The sequence below is a fragment of the Neopelma chrysocephalum genome, unplaced genomic scaffold, assembly GCF_003984885.1.
Source record: "Neopelma chrysocephalum unplaced genomic scaffold, ASM398488v2 Primary Assembly neopelma1_60, whole genome shotgun sequence".
Taxonomy (NCBI): Eukaryota; Metazoa; Chordata; class Aves; order Passeriformes; family Pipridae; genus Neopelma; species Neopelma chrysocephalum.
Window position 1 is genome coordinate 17,341,092 of NW_020897715.1, and position 20,191 is coordinate 17,361,282.

Genomic DNA, 20,191 nt, shown 5'->3' on the forward strand with positions numbered 1-20,191 from the left:
ACGTCCCGCCTCGTCCCGCTGTCAATCTTCGGGCACTGACCCGCCCCCCACGCCCCGTTCTACGTTGTTATTGGTCAAGAAGCCCGGCACCGCCCTCTGTGACGGCAGCAGGGTGGCTGCGATTGGTCGAGCCGGCCGGTGGGCGCCACCAGCCCGGCCCTCGGCCTCACTGCTGACTGGCCAGAACCCGCCTGACCGCGCCGGGCTGCGATTGGGCGGGGCGGGGCTGTGGGCGGTGCCGCAGTGAGCCGCTGTCATGGCGGAGCTGAGCGAGGCGCTGCTGTCGGTGTTGCCGTCCATCCGGGTGCCCAAGGCTGGCGACCGCGTCCACAAGGACGAGTGCGCCTTCTCCTTCGACACGCCGGTAAGCGCGCCCCGCCGCCGGCCCGCCCGCCCGCCCGCTCGCCAGGGCTACTCCCGCCGCGGCCGGCTCACACCCCGCCGCCCTCCTGGGCGCCGCCCGCGCGGGACCTCATGGGACTTGTGGTTCCCCGGCGCCTGCGGCGGCCGCACCGGGGCGGCCTCCGGGGCCCTCGCCGACTACAGCGCCCGGCGTGCCCTGCGGCGCGTCCCGCCCGCCCGCGTCGCGCTGGGGGCTGTAGTTCTGGGACCAGGGCGGGCGTGGGCAGGGCGCTCTTCCCGAGCAGCCACGGCCCGGCCCGGCCGGCCCTAGAGAGCGGGTGTCCCCGGCCCGAACCCACCGCTGCGGGGCCTTCCTGGGACTTGCGGTCCAGCGATGGGCAGGGGGTCGGGGCGCGCCCCGGGCCCGCCATTGGCGGCGGGGGGCGGGCCGGGGATCCCGCCCTGCCGGGGTCTGAACCCCCCCCCGCCTCGCCGCGCGGTGTGGCCCGGCAGGCGGGGGCCAAGGCCGTGCTGTGTCATTAAGATGGCAGTGGTCCCTTCTCCAGCCATCTCCACCCCGCCGGCATCCCTGCGTCTCCTGCGCTACCCACGCCCGGCCTAGGCAGACCAGGGGAGGCGCAGGCGGCAGGAGAGCGAGGTCCCCCCTTGGGCTTCTCTGCGGGTGCTCGTCCGGGCTGAGCCCCAGCCCACCAGAAATGGGCTGTAATTGGAAGATACGGGTCCTTCGAGGAAGTGGCACATGGCATCCTGGCCCTCTTCCCCTCCCCGAGCCCCACAGTGATGCCTAGCCGTGCACTGCCCGCTCTGACTGTCTCAGCTGCTGCTGAGACCTTAGTGGTTTCGCTCTTTCCAGCCTCTGCATTTGGGTCTCTCACCCCTTCAATTTTAAAAGGATGCTTCTGCTGAACGAGCATGGTGTTTTCCAGCTGCTGGTGGGATAGTGGGGCTCATTCTGTGTCTGTTTCAGAGCTGCTCACAAGCTTTTGAACCCAATAGCAAAAGTAAATAGTGGTCTGTTAACCTTACTCACACTGTAGCTTGGCAGCATTCCCTGTGGCACTAGGAATCATGCTCTTGGACAGGGTGCTACAGTTTTGCTGGTAATGATTGTACTGTGCTCTGAACTTGTGAACTGTGAGTGCTAAGGGCCTTTTGCAAGATAAACTCCTGGGGAAGCTCAGACTTTCCTGGTTCAGTAGCATCCTGCCATAAGTGAACAGGCAAATAGTTTTTTTAATATGTCATCATGACAGGAGTGCCTGTTGTGGGACAGCCAGGCAGGGACTTGCCATCTTATTTCTGACTCGCTGCTAAGTGGCTGGTATGTAGGAATGAGCTGTTGCTGTGATTTACTGACTAATGACTAGTTTTCCTTGCCTATTCTAGCAGCTGGAATGGCATTCTTTCCCACCTCCCTTCAGTTTTATTCCTCCTTCCTTCCAGGAGTCAGATGGCGGCTTGTATATCTGCATGAACACGTTCCTGGGCTTTGGGAAGCAGTATGTGGAAAGGCACTATCAGAAAACAGGCCAGCGGGTCTATCTGCATCTCAAAAGAACACGTAAACCGGTAAAAAATAAAAATATATAAGTTCAAACTTGTTCTGAAATTGAGAGCTGGGCTGTGTCTCTTTATTCAACCAGATACAGTTTATTCTCCTCAGACACAACTGATGTTTTTCCTGGTGAATTGAGGGACACCAGTCCTTCAGCTCTGCTTATGTTGCATTGTTGTATGGATTGCCCATGCTATTTCGGCCCAGCTTCTTTCTGTTCTCAGGGTAGCTTAATTTCAATCCTTAAGGCCTGCCACCGCTTGCCTGTCCCCCTAATTCTATTTCCGTATTTCTTGTCAATGCCATAGAAGGAAGAAGACACCAATTCCAGTGCTGGGGACCCCCCAAGGAAGAAACCAACTCGCTTGGCTATTGGTAAGGAAGTACTTGTGCACTCTGTGGTCCTTGTTGTTTTGAGCCAGCTCTCTGGAGCTGCCTGGCTCGTCTCTTTTGCCTTTACTCTTCTGGGCTAGTATGACTGGCCAAAGTAAGACTTCACATTTTCTAATGTGTCTCAGGTGAACAGTTTCTGCAGAACAGTCATTGAGGTGGTAGTTGTGTTTTGTGTCCAAAGTTGCATCATGTTTTCTGTGGATAAATACATTTTGTATCCTTTCTGCATGCCTGGCTCAGCTTGTTATGGTTATAACCAGAATGGGATTGTTGCTTAAACACGACGTCCCCAGTGTGGGGCTGAAGGAAGTTTGAGAAAATATATAAGTCTGAGAAAAGTAAGTTTGAAGCTTCTGACAGATAAACTATTTTGTAAACTTCTCAGATATTGAACTAGTGTTATTGATATAGATGGGGAAGAAGTTAATGGTAAATGCCGTATTAACGTTTTTGGCTCAATGGGTCTTTGAAGTACAAGGCTGATGCTGGAGGAAATACATGTGAACATTAAAATATTAAAAACAAGCCCTTTTTTTTTGAAGAACAGGGCTGGTGTTCCATTATTCTCTTGCACCAACTGAAAAGGCTGTCATGGCAATCAGTGGAGATGCTGCTTATTTGGTGCAGTCTCAGCTCGTAATTTCTGAACCATTATGGAGACATATAAAGCAGAGGACAGGAACATTTGTAGCAGTAACAGGTTCTTGGCTTGCTGGAAGCTGACCACTAGAGGGAAATCCAGAACCTGGACTGGGAACATGTTGCTTTTGGCTCACTTTTTCCACTGTTGCTGGAGCACAAACACCGCTATTAAGGCTGTCAGCTGCTCTCTGTTTGGATGGTGAGCTGAATGGAGTCCAAAAGATCACTTCTAGTAAAATTGAGATCAGAATCTATGTTTCTTCAGGTAGCCAGTGCTTTTATTGATACGATTATGCTGCTTTTGGAGAGATGAGGCCCAGTCTGCATTATGAGTTACTTCTGCATCCTGAATTCTACAAAGGTCTTGAGAGAAGTGTTATCAGTGGGTTGGCAAATATCTGCCTGTGATAACAGTTTAGTGGTGTGAATGCATCAGGAGAGAATAAAAGAAAGTATTAGCCCTCTGAGACAGTGGTCTTAAGTTCAGGAGAGATTTTTTTAATCTTTATTTTAGCTGAACTATGGTGGTTTAGCTAATCCTGACACAGGAGATTTTTTTAAAGTACTAGAAAGATTCAAGAGCAAAATGTCATTAGCTGCAAAATGCAGCCCCTGATCTCTCTGTACCTCATTCTCCTCTCTCCATGGGAAAAAAAAAAGAAATCTACAGTACTTGCCTCCTATGCCTGAATGTTGGTTGAATGACTTTTGTAGTCTGTGGTGCATAGATACCATGGAAAGGGAAGCAGTGTGCCTCATGGCAAGGTGTTGGCTATAAGTGGGGGGGAAAGGACTAGGAGTCAGTCTGCTGGCTGAAGACACTCTTCCTCATCTAGAGCCTCAGAAGGTTCATATAACCACTGAGGGAACCTCACCAGTCTGGTTTAGTTTGTTTAGAGTTGAGGAATCGTGTAATGCCCTGGGGGATTGTGTATTGCTTTACTCTGTGAAGTGGTGACAGGAAATCTCTCTGGGCTGTGCCAAAGAGGGCACAGAAGAGGATTATCTGGGTATGTTGTTGCATGATGCTGGGGACTGTTTTCAGGTATTTCTAAAATCACCATATTCATAGGTAGCAGTTTGTACACAGTGTAAAAATTGTAGGTATCTAAGGAGGGAGTTGCAGAAGATCTCATGGGACCGGGTGTTTTTGTCAATAATGTTTCAAGGAAATGCAGTAGTGGTTATCAGAACTGTGTCACACACAGGATTCTTGAGACAGAAACACTGAACAGCAAAAGCTTGTATTCCCTGCAGAGATTTGTTGCAGTCACAGATGTTCATAGATCTGTTGCAGAGGTTATTGCAGCCACAGCGTGCAATTTTTCAAGGAATAAAGGAAATTCAGTTTAAAAAATCAGGGGGTTTAGGCTGCTAATAAACCCTGTCTGTCTTGCCTGCTTTCTTCTGGGATGTAGCATGTGAACACCTGGAGAACAGGAACGGCCAAGCTTTTTCCCTGAGTACCTACATAATTCGGAAACTGTTCCCTGCTATAGTTGAGGGAATCTGCAGAAACTACAGATGTTTGAGGCGAACATCCATCATGACTATTGACAGCTGGCAAATAACCTTTTATGTATGGATCTTCCATTTCTGTTTCAACTTCTGGAAAGCAAGGCTAAGTGTACGTGAGAAACTACTAGCACTATACCTTTCCTAAGACTTTTTCTGCGATTCTGGATGTTCCAGGGGAGCTCCTGGTTCTTCTTGCTTGAGTCAGGACTCTGAACTATCCTTTCTGGAAAAGGCAAGAAACAGAGGCAGGCTCCTTAAAGATGCTGGCAGAGCTGACCTGTGCACTGGGCTGCAAGATGATCTCTTCATGCACATCTCCATTCACCATCTTGAGTATTCTGGTGAAGGATGAACACCAGTGCTTTATCTTGGCTCTGTTCTAGAACAAGTGGTTTTCTTCTGGTTGTAGTCAGGGTCTAGAGACTCTTTTTAAGCATCGGTAAAAAGAGCTGGGAAAAGGCAAACCTGTTGTCATTGGGCTTATATTTGCTTCTGTGAAGTCCACACCACCAGCAGAAATTTTGGGATCCAGAAGTAGAAGAAAGGTTGTAGATCACTGATTTAGAGCTTTATCTTAGTCATGGTGCTTTATTTCATGTAAGCTCTGGGCAAAGAAGCTTGGCAAGCTCTTTGGTTTTACGTGTTACCGCAGTGTTTTTTCCTTCCTGTAGGTGTAGAAGGTGGATTTGACATCACAGAAGAAAAGTTTGAATATGACGAAGATGTAAAAATAGTAATTTTCCCAGACCATTTGGATATTCCTCGTGATGGGCTGGAGGGCCTACCAGACATGGTCAGAGATAGGGTATGTTTGGGTGGAGGACTGTGTTTTCTATTGATGAGGAAATGTACCTTTACAGAGAAGGAAACACTACCCTGTGAAAGGGATCCTGCAGAGCTGCTGTGAAGTCTCAGCTGGCAGTAAGCAGGACTGTTCTGCATTTACGCAGTTCTTTATATTATGAATTCCTGGCTTGTGTATGACTGAGGCTCCATAACACAACTAACTTGCCTAAATGTGCAGTGCTGTGCTACTGGAAGCTTCTTTCCGTGTGCCCTTCATGTTTTTTCCTGCTGTCCTAATTCCAGATTGCCAGTGCAATTGAGGCCATCCTGACAGCAGATTCAGCCTCACGGAAGCAGGAGGTGCAAGCTTGGGATGGGGAGGTTCGACGTGTTTCCAAACACGCTTTTTCTCTGCACCAACTTCAGAACGATGTCCGCATCCCACCATGGTGAGCTTAGTACTGAAACTAGGTGTGTCCCAGACCTGTCCCCGTCACTTTATTCTCCTGTCCTGTACTGCAGCAGCAGATGACACTGCTTTTGTGAGTCTCTGAGTGTGCCTTGTTATAGTAAATTCGGGGGAGATGGCAAACTAAGGCATTTCAGGATGCTCAGTGTTCTGAAATGAAAGAGAAATGAGATTGCCTATAGTACGGGTAATGCGGTCAGTGGGTAGTAATGGAGAGGGCTTGGGAGGTAGGATCCAAAGGTTTTCACTCTGATCTCTTTTTCTCTGTTCCTTGTCCATAGTGGCTGGAAGTGCAGCAAGTGTGACATGAAGGAGAACCTGTGGCTGAACATGACGGACGGAGCCATCCTCTGTGGCCGGCGCTACTTTGATGGCAGTGGTGGCAACAATCACGCGGTTGAGCATTACCGAGAAACTGGCTACCCACTGGCTGTGAAACTGGGAACAATTACTCCTGATGGGGCTGGTGAGAAGGGGATCCTCTGTGGGGAGATCCCAGGCACACTAGGGCTGACTTGGGTCTCTGACAAGGCAAGTTAGGGAGGATTTCCAGGTATGGGACTAATGCTGCCCATCTTATGACCTGGAATGTGCAGTGTCATCCCATTGTGAACTTCCCCACTCTGATGTACTTCTTGTGTGAGTGAAGAAACAGCTGATAAAACCTTGCCTTCCTCCTCCACTCCCTTGTAACTGGAGGACTTTAGAATAGTTATCCAGGTTGCCATCTTATTTTCTGTGGTGAGGTCTTTATCAAAGAATTTTGTGTCCAAATCTTAAGCAGAGAGGATATGGCACAGTAACCCAATTTCCTCACTCTGGGCGTATGTGTACCTCTGTACCTCGATCAGTGGCAAAGTTGTTTGTCTTGTCACGTTGTTTGGAGGAATCTCAGTGTTCTGTGATGCTATTCTGCTGAGGAGGAAAAGAAACCCCAACTGCCCAGTTTGTCAAAACTCACAGTTCTGAGCACTCTGTTCTCTTCATCCAACTGTGAATTTGAGATCATAGGCCATTATAAGTCTCTGTTTCTCCTCTGGGTTCCTGCATAGATGTCTACTCCTATGACGAGGATGACATGGTGTTGGATCCCAACCTGGCAGAACACCTGGCACACTTTGGGATTGACATGCTCAAGATGCAGAAGGTGAGGGGGAAGGGTGATCCTTCATGGCCTGAGAGGGAGAGAGTAGCAACTCTAGGTATTTTGGTTGGATTCCAGCTTTCTGTGACTATGCAGAACCATTCCTGGTCAAGAAACCTTGGGTTTTTTTGTCACACAGAGAGTTATCTCATCTACCTGTCTTCTTTCACTGCCTTTTTTGCCTTTCTTTCATGTCCCTCAGGTTTATTTCCTTGGGGTTATGTGTCAGTACTGTGGGCAGAGAGGCTCCCAGGTGCTGAGCTTTGTTCCCTAGATTCAGTGTTAGTGTGTGATTTCTATGCCTCTTTTCAAGGAATGGTTCAGATTTCTCCCGTGTTTCTTATCCTTCCTCTTTCTGTCATAGGTATTCAGATATATAGAAACAATTCTTGTTTTTTCCTCCTCTTTGAATAGAATAAACCACAATGGATTTGACTATGTGTATCTCTACAACATTGCACTTTTCACACCTCTAATGTGCCCTTGAGTCTGTGTTGAGGATTTTTCCTGTTCTTTCCCTCTGCAGACAGACAAAACAATGACAGAACTGGAAATAGACATGAATCAGCGCATTGGGGAGTGGGAGCTCATCCAGGAGTCTGGCGTGCAGCTCAAGCCTCTCTATGGTCCTGGGTACACTGGTATCCGTAACCTGGGCAACAGTTGCTACCTCAATTCTGTGATGCAGGTGCTGTTCAGTATCCCAGACTTCCAGAGAAAGTAAGTGAGTTTAGTCACCCTTTTCCATTAGTCTGGGATCAGTAGAAAGGTCTCCTAGAGTTACAGTAATCATGCTCAGAACTGCCTCTATACTAGATGAACCTATATATCCCTTAGATTGTCTCATTTTGTTCTGCAGGTATGTGGACAAGCTGGAGAAGATATTCCAAAGCGCACCTTCAGACCCCACACAGGATTTCAGCACACAAGTGTACGTAGAATTTTGGTGAGAGAAGGAAGGCCAAAGCTGCCTGGGTGCATCCCTTCTGTGCTGGTTTGTTCAGGTTTCTCCCTCACTCTCTGTTTCCATGCCCACCACCGAAGACACTGATCCTCAGTGATCAATAAGGATGTAAGCTAACAAATTCAGCTGAATGCCCTAGGTGCAGAGGACAGAGGGCACCTCAGCGTTCATGGGAGGCTCTTAAATGAGTTATGTGGGAAGACAGTATTGTCTGTTACCCCAGGGGGATTTCTGGTAGGCAGCTTCTGTCTGCATAACAGCAAAAGTGTTTGCTGTCTGCAATGGAGGGAGATTGTAAAGAGCAAAGGAATATGTAGATTTAGTCAACTTTATTCTCAGTGGGTAATTTATATATGCTTAAAGAGGCTTTACTCAAGAGGCATTGTGTGAGCAATAGCAGGAGAATATGTAGATGCAGGAACACAAGATTTGGGAGGGTTTTACATTTTAAATACATGAAATCTGTGCTACAGCTGCTCTAAGACGGCAAAGCAGCGTGTGGAGGTTTGGGATGAAGAAAGGGAAGGTGGCATTTGTGGAAGGGAGCTCAGTGGTAGGGGTGGTTTCTAAATTTGGACAGCCTGGAGTGAGTTGTTCAATGAGAGGGGATTAAGGTGAGACAGCCAGAAAGCAGAGGGAAGAATTGGTAAGGTTTGGTTCCAGACAAATGGCAGTATTGATGGGGAATGACTTGAGTGAAGTGAAACAGTAGGAGAGTCAGCATAAGAGGAAGTTCCTGAACACTTCTGTTGTCCATTAAGTGCCTCATGCAGTCATCCCTGATTTTTCCTCTGGGAAAAAGTGATCAGTCTGCTCACAGCAATGCTATTTCTGGCTCAGACAGTTTCCCTGTGCCCTGTTGTCTCCTGCATAGTAAGATAGACTGCTACGTTACCCATGTCGGGGCTGCAGCTCAGTTTGGCTGTTACACTATTGCCATGTGGCTCAGCACCTGTTTTTCCTTTATGTGCTACTCAGTGTGCAAGCAGTGGTTGAGATTGGTGCCCAAAAGTCCTGGTAACTTTGAAGGCAATGATATCTCCTGGGGCCAGAGGGCAGACCACAATAAGATGATCTTGTCTGGTGCAGCAGAGAAAGCTGTTACCTGTGAGACTGACAGTGTTAAAGCTGGATGGGTTGATGTGGCTCCTGGAGTATGTGGGATCGAAGAAACTGTTTTGATGCTAACAGTGACTTCATCATTCCAGAGCCAAACTGGGCCATGGACTGCTTTCTGGGGAGTATTCAAGGCCAGCCTCTGCAGATGGGGAACAGCAGTCTGATCAGAAGGTGAGCCTTAGATATGGCATCCTCTTGATGTATGTGTTGCATGAGGTACTGTGTGTGCTATGTGGGAAAGGAGAGAGAACCCTTTCTGCAGACATTTCCTGAGGCTCATTCCAAGACCGTGTCACCTGAAGAAAAGCATGGCTAAGAGTAGCGTGCTACTTGCCACGACACATGCTTGGCAAATTATGACCACTTTCCTGTTCCACTTTGTTGTTTGCAGGGTATGCAAAATGGCATTGCTCCACGCATGTTTAAGTCCCTCATCGGAAAGGGGCACCCAGAATTTTCCACTAACCGACAGCAGGATGCCCAGGAATTCTTTCTGCACTTCATCAATATGGTGGAGGTAATGGTTGAGTCTATCTGTCAAATCATGGAAAAGCCAGCTTGGTTTTCTCCCCACAGCAAGGGTAAGGAGTGGAGGTGAGAAGCTGGCAATCAGAGCAGAGAGAGGGAGAGAACACAGGGAAATTGGCCAGCCAGCAGCTGCCAAGGCAGAGAAGGAGAGATGCTTGGCCATGTTTTCAGGGCTGATTCCTTGGAGAAATCTCTGCTGGGAGTTGCACAGCTGGAGATGCAAATTTTCTTCTTTAGGGGCAGGACTGCTGTGGGTTCCTGGGGTAGTGAAGTTGGCTCTAGTTTCCTCTTTGCTGTCTTTTCAAGAGGACTGGGTACAGAAGTGAATACTCTTCAGCCATGTCCTGTGTGGCATCACTGCTACTGCAGATAGTTATTTCTGCCATTCTGATGTTACATTTATCCTTCTAATCTCTCCTTCTTCAGAGGAACTGCCGCAGCTCGGAGAACCCTAACGAGGTCTTCCGTTTTCTGGTGGAGGAGAAGCTGAAGTGCCTGGCCACAGAAAAGGTGAAATATACCCAGCGTGTGGACTATATTATGCAGCTGCCTGTGCCAATGGATGCTGCACTCAACAAAGGTCAGTAATGTGCCAAGACCTGAACAGTAGCAAACCCTATGTTTGTATATTGTACTATTCTTACAGAACTCCTTAAATGAGAAGGGGACTTCTTTGCCACTTCTGAGGCCAGATCCTTCTCCTGCTTTTGTGGGATCAGGCTGATTTCTTCAGAGGTGGTGTGACACGGTGATGTCCCTGTGGAGCCTTTCCCTCGGACACCACAAGCTGGCCTGTGATTCAGGACTGACTGCAGTAGCAGAACAGTGCTCTGGAAGTTATGCTCCATTCTTGATGGCGTGTATCTATAGGCCTGTTCTGCCCCTGGGTATAGCTTACACCAGTTGTTTTGTAGGTACCTAGAGATGGTCCTTGACGACTCTGCTTTATTCTCTAGATGAACTACTGGAATATGAGGAGAAGAAGAGGCAGGCAGAGGAGGAGAAGCAGCCACTGCCTGAGCTGGTGCGAGCCAAGGTGCCTTTCAGCTCCTGCCTAGAGGCCTATGGAGCTCCAGAGCAGGTGGATGATTTCTGGAGCACAGCCTTGCAGGCCAAGTCTGTGGCTCTCAAGTGAGTGTGTGTCAGCTAGGCTGTGACAAACTGGCCGTAGCTGCATCTTTGGGGACTACTTGTAGTGGCTTGGGGAAGAAGCATTACCGAAGCTTTGTAGTCAACCACACCCTGGACCCATAGAAGGTTGAAGCAGGTTGGGAATCAGTCTGTCAGTGCTGGAGTGGTTGCCCTGAGTGGGCAGAACAGCAGTGTTAGTGAAGTCAGATTTCAGTTGCTGAGAGGCTATGAAAATACAGCTATATTCCAGAAAACTAGTAGCTTTTGTAAATGTAAAATTTAGCTTTAGAATCAGTACTGACAGTATGGCGACAGTGGTCTTGCATGGTCTCTAAAATTTCTTTAAGTTTTTAGCTATTAAGATTAGAGCAAAACGCTGAGTGTAACAGATGCAAGAGTTCTTTTTAAGAATGGTAACTTAAGTGCTAGTAGCAAAGTTTAAAGAACGGCTTTAATTTTTCTCACTGCCTGGAGCACATGCAAGAGTGAAAAGGTAGAGTGAGAAGATTACAAATGTAAGCAGCTTTCTGCTGTGATGCTACTGAGTGCTCTTCTGCAATGAAGAAGCTGGAAGTATTTTTCTAACAAATATTCTGTTAGTAAGAAATAGCTACTACAAACAAACATCACATCGAAAAGTAACATTTTGTTTTGCTTGTTAGTGAGTTGTGTTCAAACACTTTACCATTGATTAAGTTAGTTCTACAGCATGTTGCAGTTATTCCCTGGTAATAAGTATTTTGTCTCACAGGCACTTCTCCCTTCACAAAGATTCCCCTCTGTTTCATAGATTCCAAAATAATGTTCAATCAAATTCAGTTAACTTAAAATTCACTTCTGCTTCATATCTAAAAAAGTGCTCTTGTGCTTGAAAGCTTGTCAGTTCCTCCAGCTGTATCTGTTGGTCTAATAAAAGATATTATTTCCTCTACATTTTTTAAGGGTTAGACTTTTAATTAAACACCAAAATGTGAGGAGGCTTATAAAATACAGGATTGGAGGGTAAGAGAGCATGTACTCTTTTTCCTCAACCCCCAAGATTTTGTAAACATTGCACTCTGTCCCATCTTGTCTGGGCTTCTCCTTTAGAAATGGTTCTGTTTGAGGACCTCTAAGCTCAGCACAGGAGTACTGTACAAATAGGTGTATCCTCCTGGCTTAGAATATGCCTCTGCCCTACTCACTGATTTCTTAAATCAACTAGATGCCCTCAATTGTTGCTGACAAAGTATTTAAAAATATTATGTGTCTCTTTCAGAACAACACGGTTCGCCTCTTTCCCAGATTATCTGGTCATCCAGATCAAGAAGTTCACTTTCGGTCTGGACTGGGTGCCCAAAAAGCTTGGTAAGAAGAATGAGAAGTACAGAACATATAGGTTCTGAGAGTCACATATGGATATTGTGGTCATCATTGCGAAGAGGAAAGGAACTACCCCAAAAGTTGCTGCAGGCATCCGCAGGGACTTACCCTTCAAGATCTCCCAACCGAATCCTTTGTTTCTGCCCCTGTGGGGAGGCTCAGCAAGACTTTATTTTGCAGATGTTTCCATTGAAATGCCAGAGGAGCTGGATATCTCTGCGCTGCAGGGAACGGGGCTGCAGGATGGAGAAGAGGAAATGCCAGACATCGCACCCCCACTGGTGACACCAGACGAGCCCAAAGGTAGCCTGGGGTTCTATGGCAACGAGGACGACGACTCCTTCTGCTCCCCTCACTTCTCCTCTCCGACATGTTAGTGATTCTCCTCCTCTCTTCCTGGTGCCTGACTCATTTCCCTGCTCTCCTTGCCTTGTCTCCCATGCTAGCAGTTTCCCACTTGCTCAGACTTTCCCTGTCCCTCTGTCAGTGATTGCCTGCTGCCTCCCTTGCATGCCTGTTATGCAAGGGTGTTATGCAAAGGAGTTTGTTGATTCCTGTTCTGTGCAGGATGGTGGAGTGGCATGTCTGGTGCATTTAGAGGAGGCAGAGCTGGGGTTTATACAAGATTTAACTGGTAGAGTTATTTTATTTTCACAAACCACAGTGGGAAGTTGGGTTTGGAGCCTAGGGAGGAGCCAGTGCTCCCAAGTTCATGAGTTCAGTTGTTTTGTTCTTTTGGGATGCCTGTGTGTGAGACTGCACTTCTGAAGAGCAAGGGTGGTAAAGGATGAGAAGAGCAGAGAGATGGAGCTTGGTGTGAAATAAAGCCAGAAGTGGTGGCTTTGGAGGCTGTGTGACACTACACAAAATGGAGCAGGCAGGGATGGGTGGGAGTGGGTGGCTCTAATCTCTGTGTTCCCACAGCACCCATGTTGGATGAGTCGGTGATTATCCAGCTAGTGGAGATGGGCTTTCCCATGGATGCCTGCCGCAAAGCCGTATATTACACAGGGAACAGTGGGGTTGAGGCGGCCATGATGTGGGTCATGTCACATATGGATGATCCAGGTATGGGGCCACATGGCCGTAGTGAAGCTTACTGCATCTGGGCCACGGTACTTCCTGTCCCGCTGCCACAATGGAAAACTGAAGTAGTTTGGACTTGGACTGTATCCATCCCAGAGAGATCTAACTGTTCTGAGCTGTGTTCTGTTTCCTGCTGCAGACTTTGCTAACCCATTAGTCCTCCCTGGATCCAGTGGACCAGGATCAACTATTGCCTGCCCAGACCCTCCTTCAGAAGACAGTGTGGCCACTATTGTCTCCATGGGCTTCTCCCGGGATCACGCTATGAAAGCGCTCAGGGCCACGGTGAGAGGCACGGGTGACATCAGAGTGCAAGGATATTCTCAGGAACAGGGATTCCCAAGTTCACTGTCTTCTCTTCTTCCTTCCAGAACAACAGTCTGGAGCGTGCTGTGGATTGGATCTTTAGTCACATTGATGACCTTGCAGAAGCTGCTATGGATATCTCAGAAGGGCACTCGGCAGCTGATTCCATCTCTGAATCCGTCCCTGTGGGTCCTAAAGTGCGCGATGGGCCTGGAAGTGAGTTCCACGCTGTAGGAATGTGGATTTTGGGGTGCAAACTCCACATGACTTTGTTGTCCCTGATCCATGCAGTACTACAGGTTTTAGCAGCAAGTAACTGTCACAAAGCTGGTCTGGTTGTTGAAATGGAAGCTGAGAGGAAAAGAGGAGGAATGGCCATGTAGTCCAGACCCTTCAGGCTGGGTAGGAATTACCTGGAAGCCAGTAAGAGAGAGGCAGAGGAAGTGCCATGAAGTGAAAGACAGGAAGGGCTGTGCTGCATTTTTGCAATTATCCCAGAAGGCTTTTTTGCCCTTCAGGCAAAACTGGTTCCAGTCTGTGTGCAGAATTGGTGCCAGTGCTGCTGGGCTGCTGGATGCCATGTGGAGAGGGAATCCCTGCTTTACCCATCCAGCACCCATGGGCTAAATAAAAAGTTGGAAGAGAGAAGGCTAAATGGAAGTTACCATCATTTCCCTACATGTTTGGCCTTAAGACCACTCACAGGCACATTTGATGGGGATCCAGTTCTAAATTATTACCCAGCAGAGCTACCATCAGGGACCTTCTCTAGAGAGGGCTTTGCACAGGGTGTTTCAGAGTAAGATGCCTTTCCTTTTTCCCTGATGATCCTTTCTTCCCTCCTCTTCTCAAGAATACCAGCTGTTTGCCTTCATCAGCCACATGGGCACTTCGACTATGTGTGGACACTACGTTTGTCACATCAAGAAAGACGGCAGGTGAGAGGGATTTCCACAGCATAAGGGGACTTTGAGGTACTGCTTTAAATCCCACCCTGTTTCTTCAGAGGTCTTGTGGGGATCAGGGATGAGAGCAGGTGAGGGGACTCAATGGAGTTGTGTCTTAACCATGGAATGGCATCCCTGAGCTCTTCTTGTGCCTGTTGCAGGTGGGTGATCTACAACGACCAGAAAGTCTGTGCTTCTGAGAAGCCCCCCAAGGACCTGGGCTACATCTACTTCTATCAGCGGATTCCCAGCTAGAACATCCTCTTGCTGTGTGTGGTGGGGGGAGAGTGGGCTGAAGGCGTGGGGGAGGAAGGGGTGGGGGCAGTGAGGATGGGAGTAGGGTCCTTCTCTCCCCTGCTCCTCTTTCCCCAGTGGTCCCTTCACGGCCCCTCGGTGGAGACACAGGAGGAGATGAGTTCACTGACTAATTGACTGGGGGCTGGAGCCCCCGTGGACATGAGTGAAGGGGGTCCGGGGGGAGGGTGGGAATATCTGTTTCTCTAGGAAATGTCCTCACTGTCCCCACCCCGGTGACACACAGCCCTAGTGCTTCGCTGCTTGGTGGGACGATGTCACCTCCTTGCTGTCCGGAAGGAGAGGAGGGGGCTTGTGTGTTACGTGTGGCTTGTGTATGGGGGGGGTTCTTCCTGCCTGCCCTGCAGGGCGGGGGCGCAGGGCAGGCAGCAAGGTGGGCCACGAGCAGCGCTTCCCCTTGTGTGCCCTTTACATGCCAAAATACGCGACGGACAAAATAAAAGTTGAAATACCTCCCTGTGTCTGTCTGTCCCCGCCTCGCTGGAGCGAAGCGCGGGCGGGGGGTGGGCGGGGCTAGCGGGGAGGCGGGGCCGCGCGCGCCGCCGAGATATAAAGGCGGGCGCCGGGCGAAGCGCGCGCCGTCGCCGCTGCTGACCTTCGCTTCTCCTCCGGTACCGGCCCCGCTCGCTCCCTCCGTCCCTCCCGCCATGGCGCCTAGGAAGTTCTTCGTGGGGGGCAACTGGAAGATGAACGGCGACAAGAAGAGCCTGGGCGAGCTCATCCACACGCTGAACGGCGCCAAGCTCTCCGCCGACACCGGTGAGGGCGCGGCCCGCACGTAGCGCACGTCCCGCACGGCCCGGCGGGCCCGGGTCGGGCCCGGACGGGGGAGCGGCAAATGTCAGAGGGCGGCGGGGGCCTAAATATAACCCGTCGGCAGCGGCGCTAAATATACCCGCGAAACTGAATCCGGGATTCCGCGGGCCCGGCGGACACGTGCGGCCGAACCCCGGGGCGTCCCGGCTGCACTCTCTGCTCCCGCAGGCCCCGGCGGCCCCGCGCCTTCCCCGGGCCCGGCCCCCACCCCGCCGCCACCGGCGGACGCGGAGCATCGCGCTGCAGCCGCCCTGCCCCTGCCCCGCCGCCGTGCCCGGTCACAGCCCCAGGCGGAGCCCGGTGCGGCTCTCTCCGGTTCGGCCAGGCCAGGCCCAGCCCGCAGGATGGGATTCTCGATCGGTTTCTCAGTTGGGCTCTTTCCAAGGGACCCCTGTGACCTGGCCAGCGGCCTGGTATCGCCTGTCAGCCCGCTGAAAAGGGCTTTCCTCCCCTCTGTTGAGTCATCGGATAGCCGGGATAGTCATGCGGCACAGAGCCCCCCAAAGGTCAGCGAGGAGGGGCAGGCTGAGCCTTCCCGGGAGAGAGGAATGACCTCTTGGGGTCAGTGGCTAGGTACAGTTTCTGCCCTTTGCCTGTCTCAAGGATAACCATGTGCTTTGCCTTCCAGAGGTGGTTTGTGGAGCCCCTGCCATCTACCTTGACTTTGCCCGTCAGAAGCTTGATGCAAAGATTGCAGTTGCAGCACAGAACTGTTATAAGGTACCAAAGGGTGCTTTCACAGGAGAGATCAGGTGAGCCCTGGAGAAAGAGTAAAGTCAGGATGCCTCTGGGACCTGAATTTCCTCCAGAGGTTTGAGTCATCTCCTTTCTCCTCAGCCCAGCAATGATCAAAGATATTGGAGCTGCATGGGTGATCCTGGGCCACTCAGAGCGAAGGCATGTTTTTGGAGAGTCTGATGAGGTGAGTGACCTCATGGAATGGTGAGATGGTCCAGCTTAGATGGGCCTGCAAAGACTGGAAGGGTGAGCAGTTAAAACAGTACTACAAGAGTAGCTCTGGTTTATTGTTTCCCTCATTTCTTTTCTACTCTCAGTTGATTGGGCAGAAGGTGGCTCATGCACTGGCTGAGGGCCTTGGAGTCATTGCCTGCATTGGAGAGAAGCTGGATGAGAGAGAAGCTGGCATAACAGAGAAGGTGGTTTTTGAACAGACCAAGGCTATTGCTGGTAAGAGAAGAAAATAGGGGTGTTCTTTTTATCAGTTATCAGAAGAGCTCTGTTCTTCGCAGCATAAGGGTATTGTGCTTACCTATATCTTCTCCCTCCTCCCTAGATAATGTGAAGGACTGGAGTAAAGTGGTTCTTGCCTATGAGCCAGTTTGGGCTATTGGAACTGGTAAAACTGCAACTCCCCAACAGGTATGAGCAGGGGAAGGGTGGCTGATTTGTTGCCAACTGACCCTTCCCACTCAAGAAATCTTCCTGGGGATTCTTAGTGACAATTTTCTGGAGATACTTAGCAATTTAGAGAATTTTAGACGTAAGGATTTAGATATTATCTAACGGTTCCCTTCTCTTTGGAAGGGAATTGTGTGCAGAATGGCTCAGCCCTCAGTGGGACTTTCGTGTTCTATTGCAGGCTCAGGAAGTTCACGAGAAGCTGCGGGGGTGGCTGAAAAGCCACGTGTCTGATGCTGTTGCTCAGTCAACTAGGATTATCTATGGCGGTGAGTCTGAAGCCACTTTCCAGGGCAGGAAAGTGCTTAGTTTCTCTGCCTGTTGCTGTAGTTGTACATCATGCTCTGCTGAGTGAGGAAACTTGAGACTGTCAGAGCATGAAGAGCCACCTACTAGCTTGTTTGTTAGCTTACTTGGGTAAATGGGAGACAGTCTTGCTGTCTGCAAGAGGTGGCTGGTACCTTGCAGGTCTTGCCTTTGTCCTGGCCCCATTTTCCTAGAGCTGGCTGCACCTGACCCTAAAACACTGCTCCATTTTTAGGTTCAGTCACTGGTAGCAACTGTAAGGAGCTGGCCTCTCAGCATGATGTGGATGGCTTCCTTGTTGGTGGAGCTTCTCTCAAGCCAGAGTTTGTGGATATTATCAATGCCAAACACTGAAGCACCTGTGAGGAGCAGTCCCTTGTGGTTAAGAAATGGAAACAAGAAGGGACCTTTCATTGCACATCTCTCAGTACAGAGGCCTCCTCCAAGGCTTTCCCCCTCCACGGTCGTTGTTCTAGTTGTTCTGCTAACCACCCCCACCATGTTGGAGTCCTGTTAGTGGGAGCCTGTCTCAGCAAAGTCTTGACAGCCTCCTCTCTGAATTGGCAGAATCCTCAGTTGCCTGTTGACCTGTTAAGAGCCCACAGCCCACCTGGCCAGTATCTCCCCCTTTCCCTGCAGTACTGCAGTGGGAGGGGACCACTGGTGCTGGGGGAAGGAACCACACAGTCTGCATCCTTCAGCTCCATCAGCAAGGAGCCTGTCAGCTTAGACCCTTGTGAGATGTCTTACCTCACCTGTGTCCCGTACTGAACAATAAAGGAAAAACTGAAAAAGCAAGGGTGTGTCTCGGATCTTATTTGGAAGCAGCTGGGGACAGGCAGCATACAGAACCTGGTGCTTTTGGAGGTGGCTTGTTGCAGAGAGGGTAGTGTGGTTTTTGTAGGCTCTTCCTTGAGGGCCCACCGTTGCCCCAGTAGGCATTGCACAGGTTTCAGCCTGCATCTGGCTTGTCATGTAACAGCTCTTCTTTGGGCCTGTGATGATTTGACTCTATCTTTTCCATCAGTGTCTCTATTCCAGTAGTTGCTGGAGCACCTGGCTGTCCCACTAGTGAGCTGGTCTTTCCAGGCAGGCTCCGTAATGTGCTCATCCCTATGCTCTGCCTGTGAGGATTGGTAATTGACTGCTCATTAAATGTGGAGTGAGCAGCTCCCTCCCTGTGCAGGGAAGGATTTTAGGCTGTGTGTTGAGGCTGTGCTTGCTGCCTGCTCTCAGCTGCATGCAGGTGGGCGAGGACACAAGACTAGATGTTACTTCCCAGCTGCTGATTTTTTTCAGTAGTACTAAGGGTGACGAAAAAGGAAGTGCCTCACAAGGAGGAGCTTAGCTATGAGGTGGCATATCCTTGGGAGTCTAGGGGCAGCGTTCCAGCTGCAAGTGCCAGCATCACCTGAGGGATGAGAGGCAGGAGCTGAAGACCGAGGAGAAAGCCTAATGCTGTGAGGGCTTCTACCTAGATGCTGCTGGGGGGGGGAATTCCTGCTGCCCAGCTGGAGCGGATGGGAAAGAAAAAGCTCTCAGCCCTTCAGAGGCATCTCCTTCCCAGGTGGGAGCAGAGCTGCTGCCACAGCTTCTTGTGGAAGGAGAGACAGGCTAAAATGGCGCTGAAACTGGTGGGTGGCAGTGGGATAAGCACTGTTGGGAAGCTCTGTCTAGTGAGAGCAAGGTCATCTGACATGGAAGGATGTCAGATGGTCTAAGAAAGAAGAGCCTGACAGCAGCAAGGAGGGAGGTGGCAGCTCCCAGCTCCAGGTGCGTATGGAGTGACGTGGGGAGGAGGAGGATAATTCAAAGGCGAAAAAAATTCTGAAAGCTGTATTGTCTACGACCAGAGCATGTGTTTCTGAGAGGCTGCTGGGCCATGGCTGCAATTTGGTGTCACAGTGTACTGGGGTCATCATGGCCAGAGCAGTGGTGATGCAGCAGGAACATGCAGGGGGCCTAAGGCTGCTGGGAGTGGGTAGAATCATTCACAGGGATTGGCTGCTGGCTGCAGCTCTACTGTCAGTTCCTGCTCCTGCCCAGTCCTGCCCACAGCACAAGAGCCCAGGAGAGTGACCTACATAGAAAAAAAACAGATGGGAGCTGAGCATTGATCTTGGCTGCTTTGAGGAGAACATGGAGGCATGAAAGCATTCATTTAACGAGGAATAAACTCAAGGAAAATCATTTCTGTATCAGCAGGAGTGCCAGATCTTGTTTTTCTTCTGTTTTGTCTGCTTTCTGGCAGGACTGCAGCTCTAGGGACTGGAAATAGTGCCAGATTCTCCCTGCACACTGTAGTGGTTGAATCTTAAACAGGTTGCTGTTGGAGGAAAATGCATTGTGTCAGATGGAACAGTCCAAGAGAGGCTGTGGTGGCTCCATGTCCTCAGCCCCAAACAATAGCCAGGCTGCGCTTGTATTTCCAGTAGGCACCACTCACACACACAGAAGGTCCTTGTGGGTCCCTTCCAACTAAGAATATTCTGTGATTCTGAATACACATCACTTAACCATATAACCATGGATAGCCACACAGATTACACAACCAGCCACACAGAGCACTCACACACAGTGCCAGCAGCCTCATGCCACCCCATGTTCTGGCTGAGCAGGATGGAAGTACACTCATGTGCACCCATGTATATATGTGTATTTATATATGTATATACGCACACATGTACAGTGTGTCCATCCAGCAGCTGGGCTCAGGCAGTGTCCAGCAGCTGCCCCCCCCCATCCCAATCTCTCCAGTCTTTCTGGTCCCCCAGTAGTCAACTCCCTGGCCCCAAGTCCCTCACCCCGGGCAAATTGTGAATGGAGTTTAATGAGAAGATGGGACAGGCTGCACTAATCAGGTGCAGGGAATGGCCAAACCATCACAAACCATTTACACAGGACTGGCCCTTTTTATTTCTGTATCTCACACTTGTTTCCCCACAAGTCATCTAGATCCCTCCCTTTCCTGCCTTTGGTTCCTGCCGTAAACACCTCCTAATGAGTACCATGCAATACCCAA

At 49.9% G+C, this 20,191-nt stretch overlaps 2 protein-coding genes across 3 annotated transcripts; both read left to right on the forward strand.

The window, feature by feature from the left end:
* The first annotated feature begins 156 nt into the window (after positions 1-156).
* Positions 157-15,081, forward strand: USP5 (ubiquitin specific peptidase 5). 2 transcript variants are annotated; one of them, XM_027681374.1, is made up of 20 exons: positions 157-364; positions 1,807-1,932; positions 2,227-2,293; positions 5,143-5,276; positions 5,561-5,706; positions 6,008-6,192; positions 6,779-6,873; positions 7,397-7,590; positions 7,730-7,801; positions 9,043-9,124; positions 9,345-9,470; positions 9,908-10,061; positions 10,438-10,612; positions 11,871-11,959; positions 12,155-12,346; positions 12,899-13,042; positions 13,200-13,345; positions 13,432-13,582; positions 14,220-14,304; positions 14,475-15,081. In XM_027681374.1, exons 1-20 carry the CDS (start codon positions 257-259, stop codon positions 14,566-14,568), a joined length of 2,565 nt encoding a protein of 854 aa, XP_027537175.1. In that variant the 5' UTR covers positions 157-256; the 3' UTR covers positions 14,569-15,081. The 2 variants fall into 2 exon arrangements, with proteins under 2 accessions (XP_027537175.1, XP_027537176.1); XM_027681375.1 differs by having other exon boundaries at positions 158-364; positions 12,155-12,277; positions 14,475-14,769.
* A 62-nt stretch (positions 15,082-15,143) lies between these two features.
* TPI1 (triosephosphate isomerase 1) lies at positions 15,144-17,967 on the forward strand. The gene is made up of 7 exons (XM_027681378.1): positions 15,144-15,387; positions 16,073-16,196; positions 16,282-16,366; positions 16,500-16,632; positions 16,739-16,824; positions 17,045-17,132; positions 17,405-17,967. Exons 1-7 carry the CDS (start codon positions 15,276-15,278, stop codon positions 17,521-17,523), a joined length of 747 nt encoding a protein of 248 aa, XP_027537179.1. The 5' UTR covers positions 15,144-15,275; the 3' UTR covers positions 17,524-17,967.
* The last annotated feature ends 2,224 nt before the right edge of the window (positions 17,968-20,191 follow it).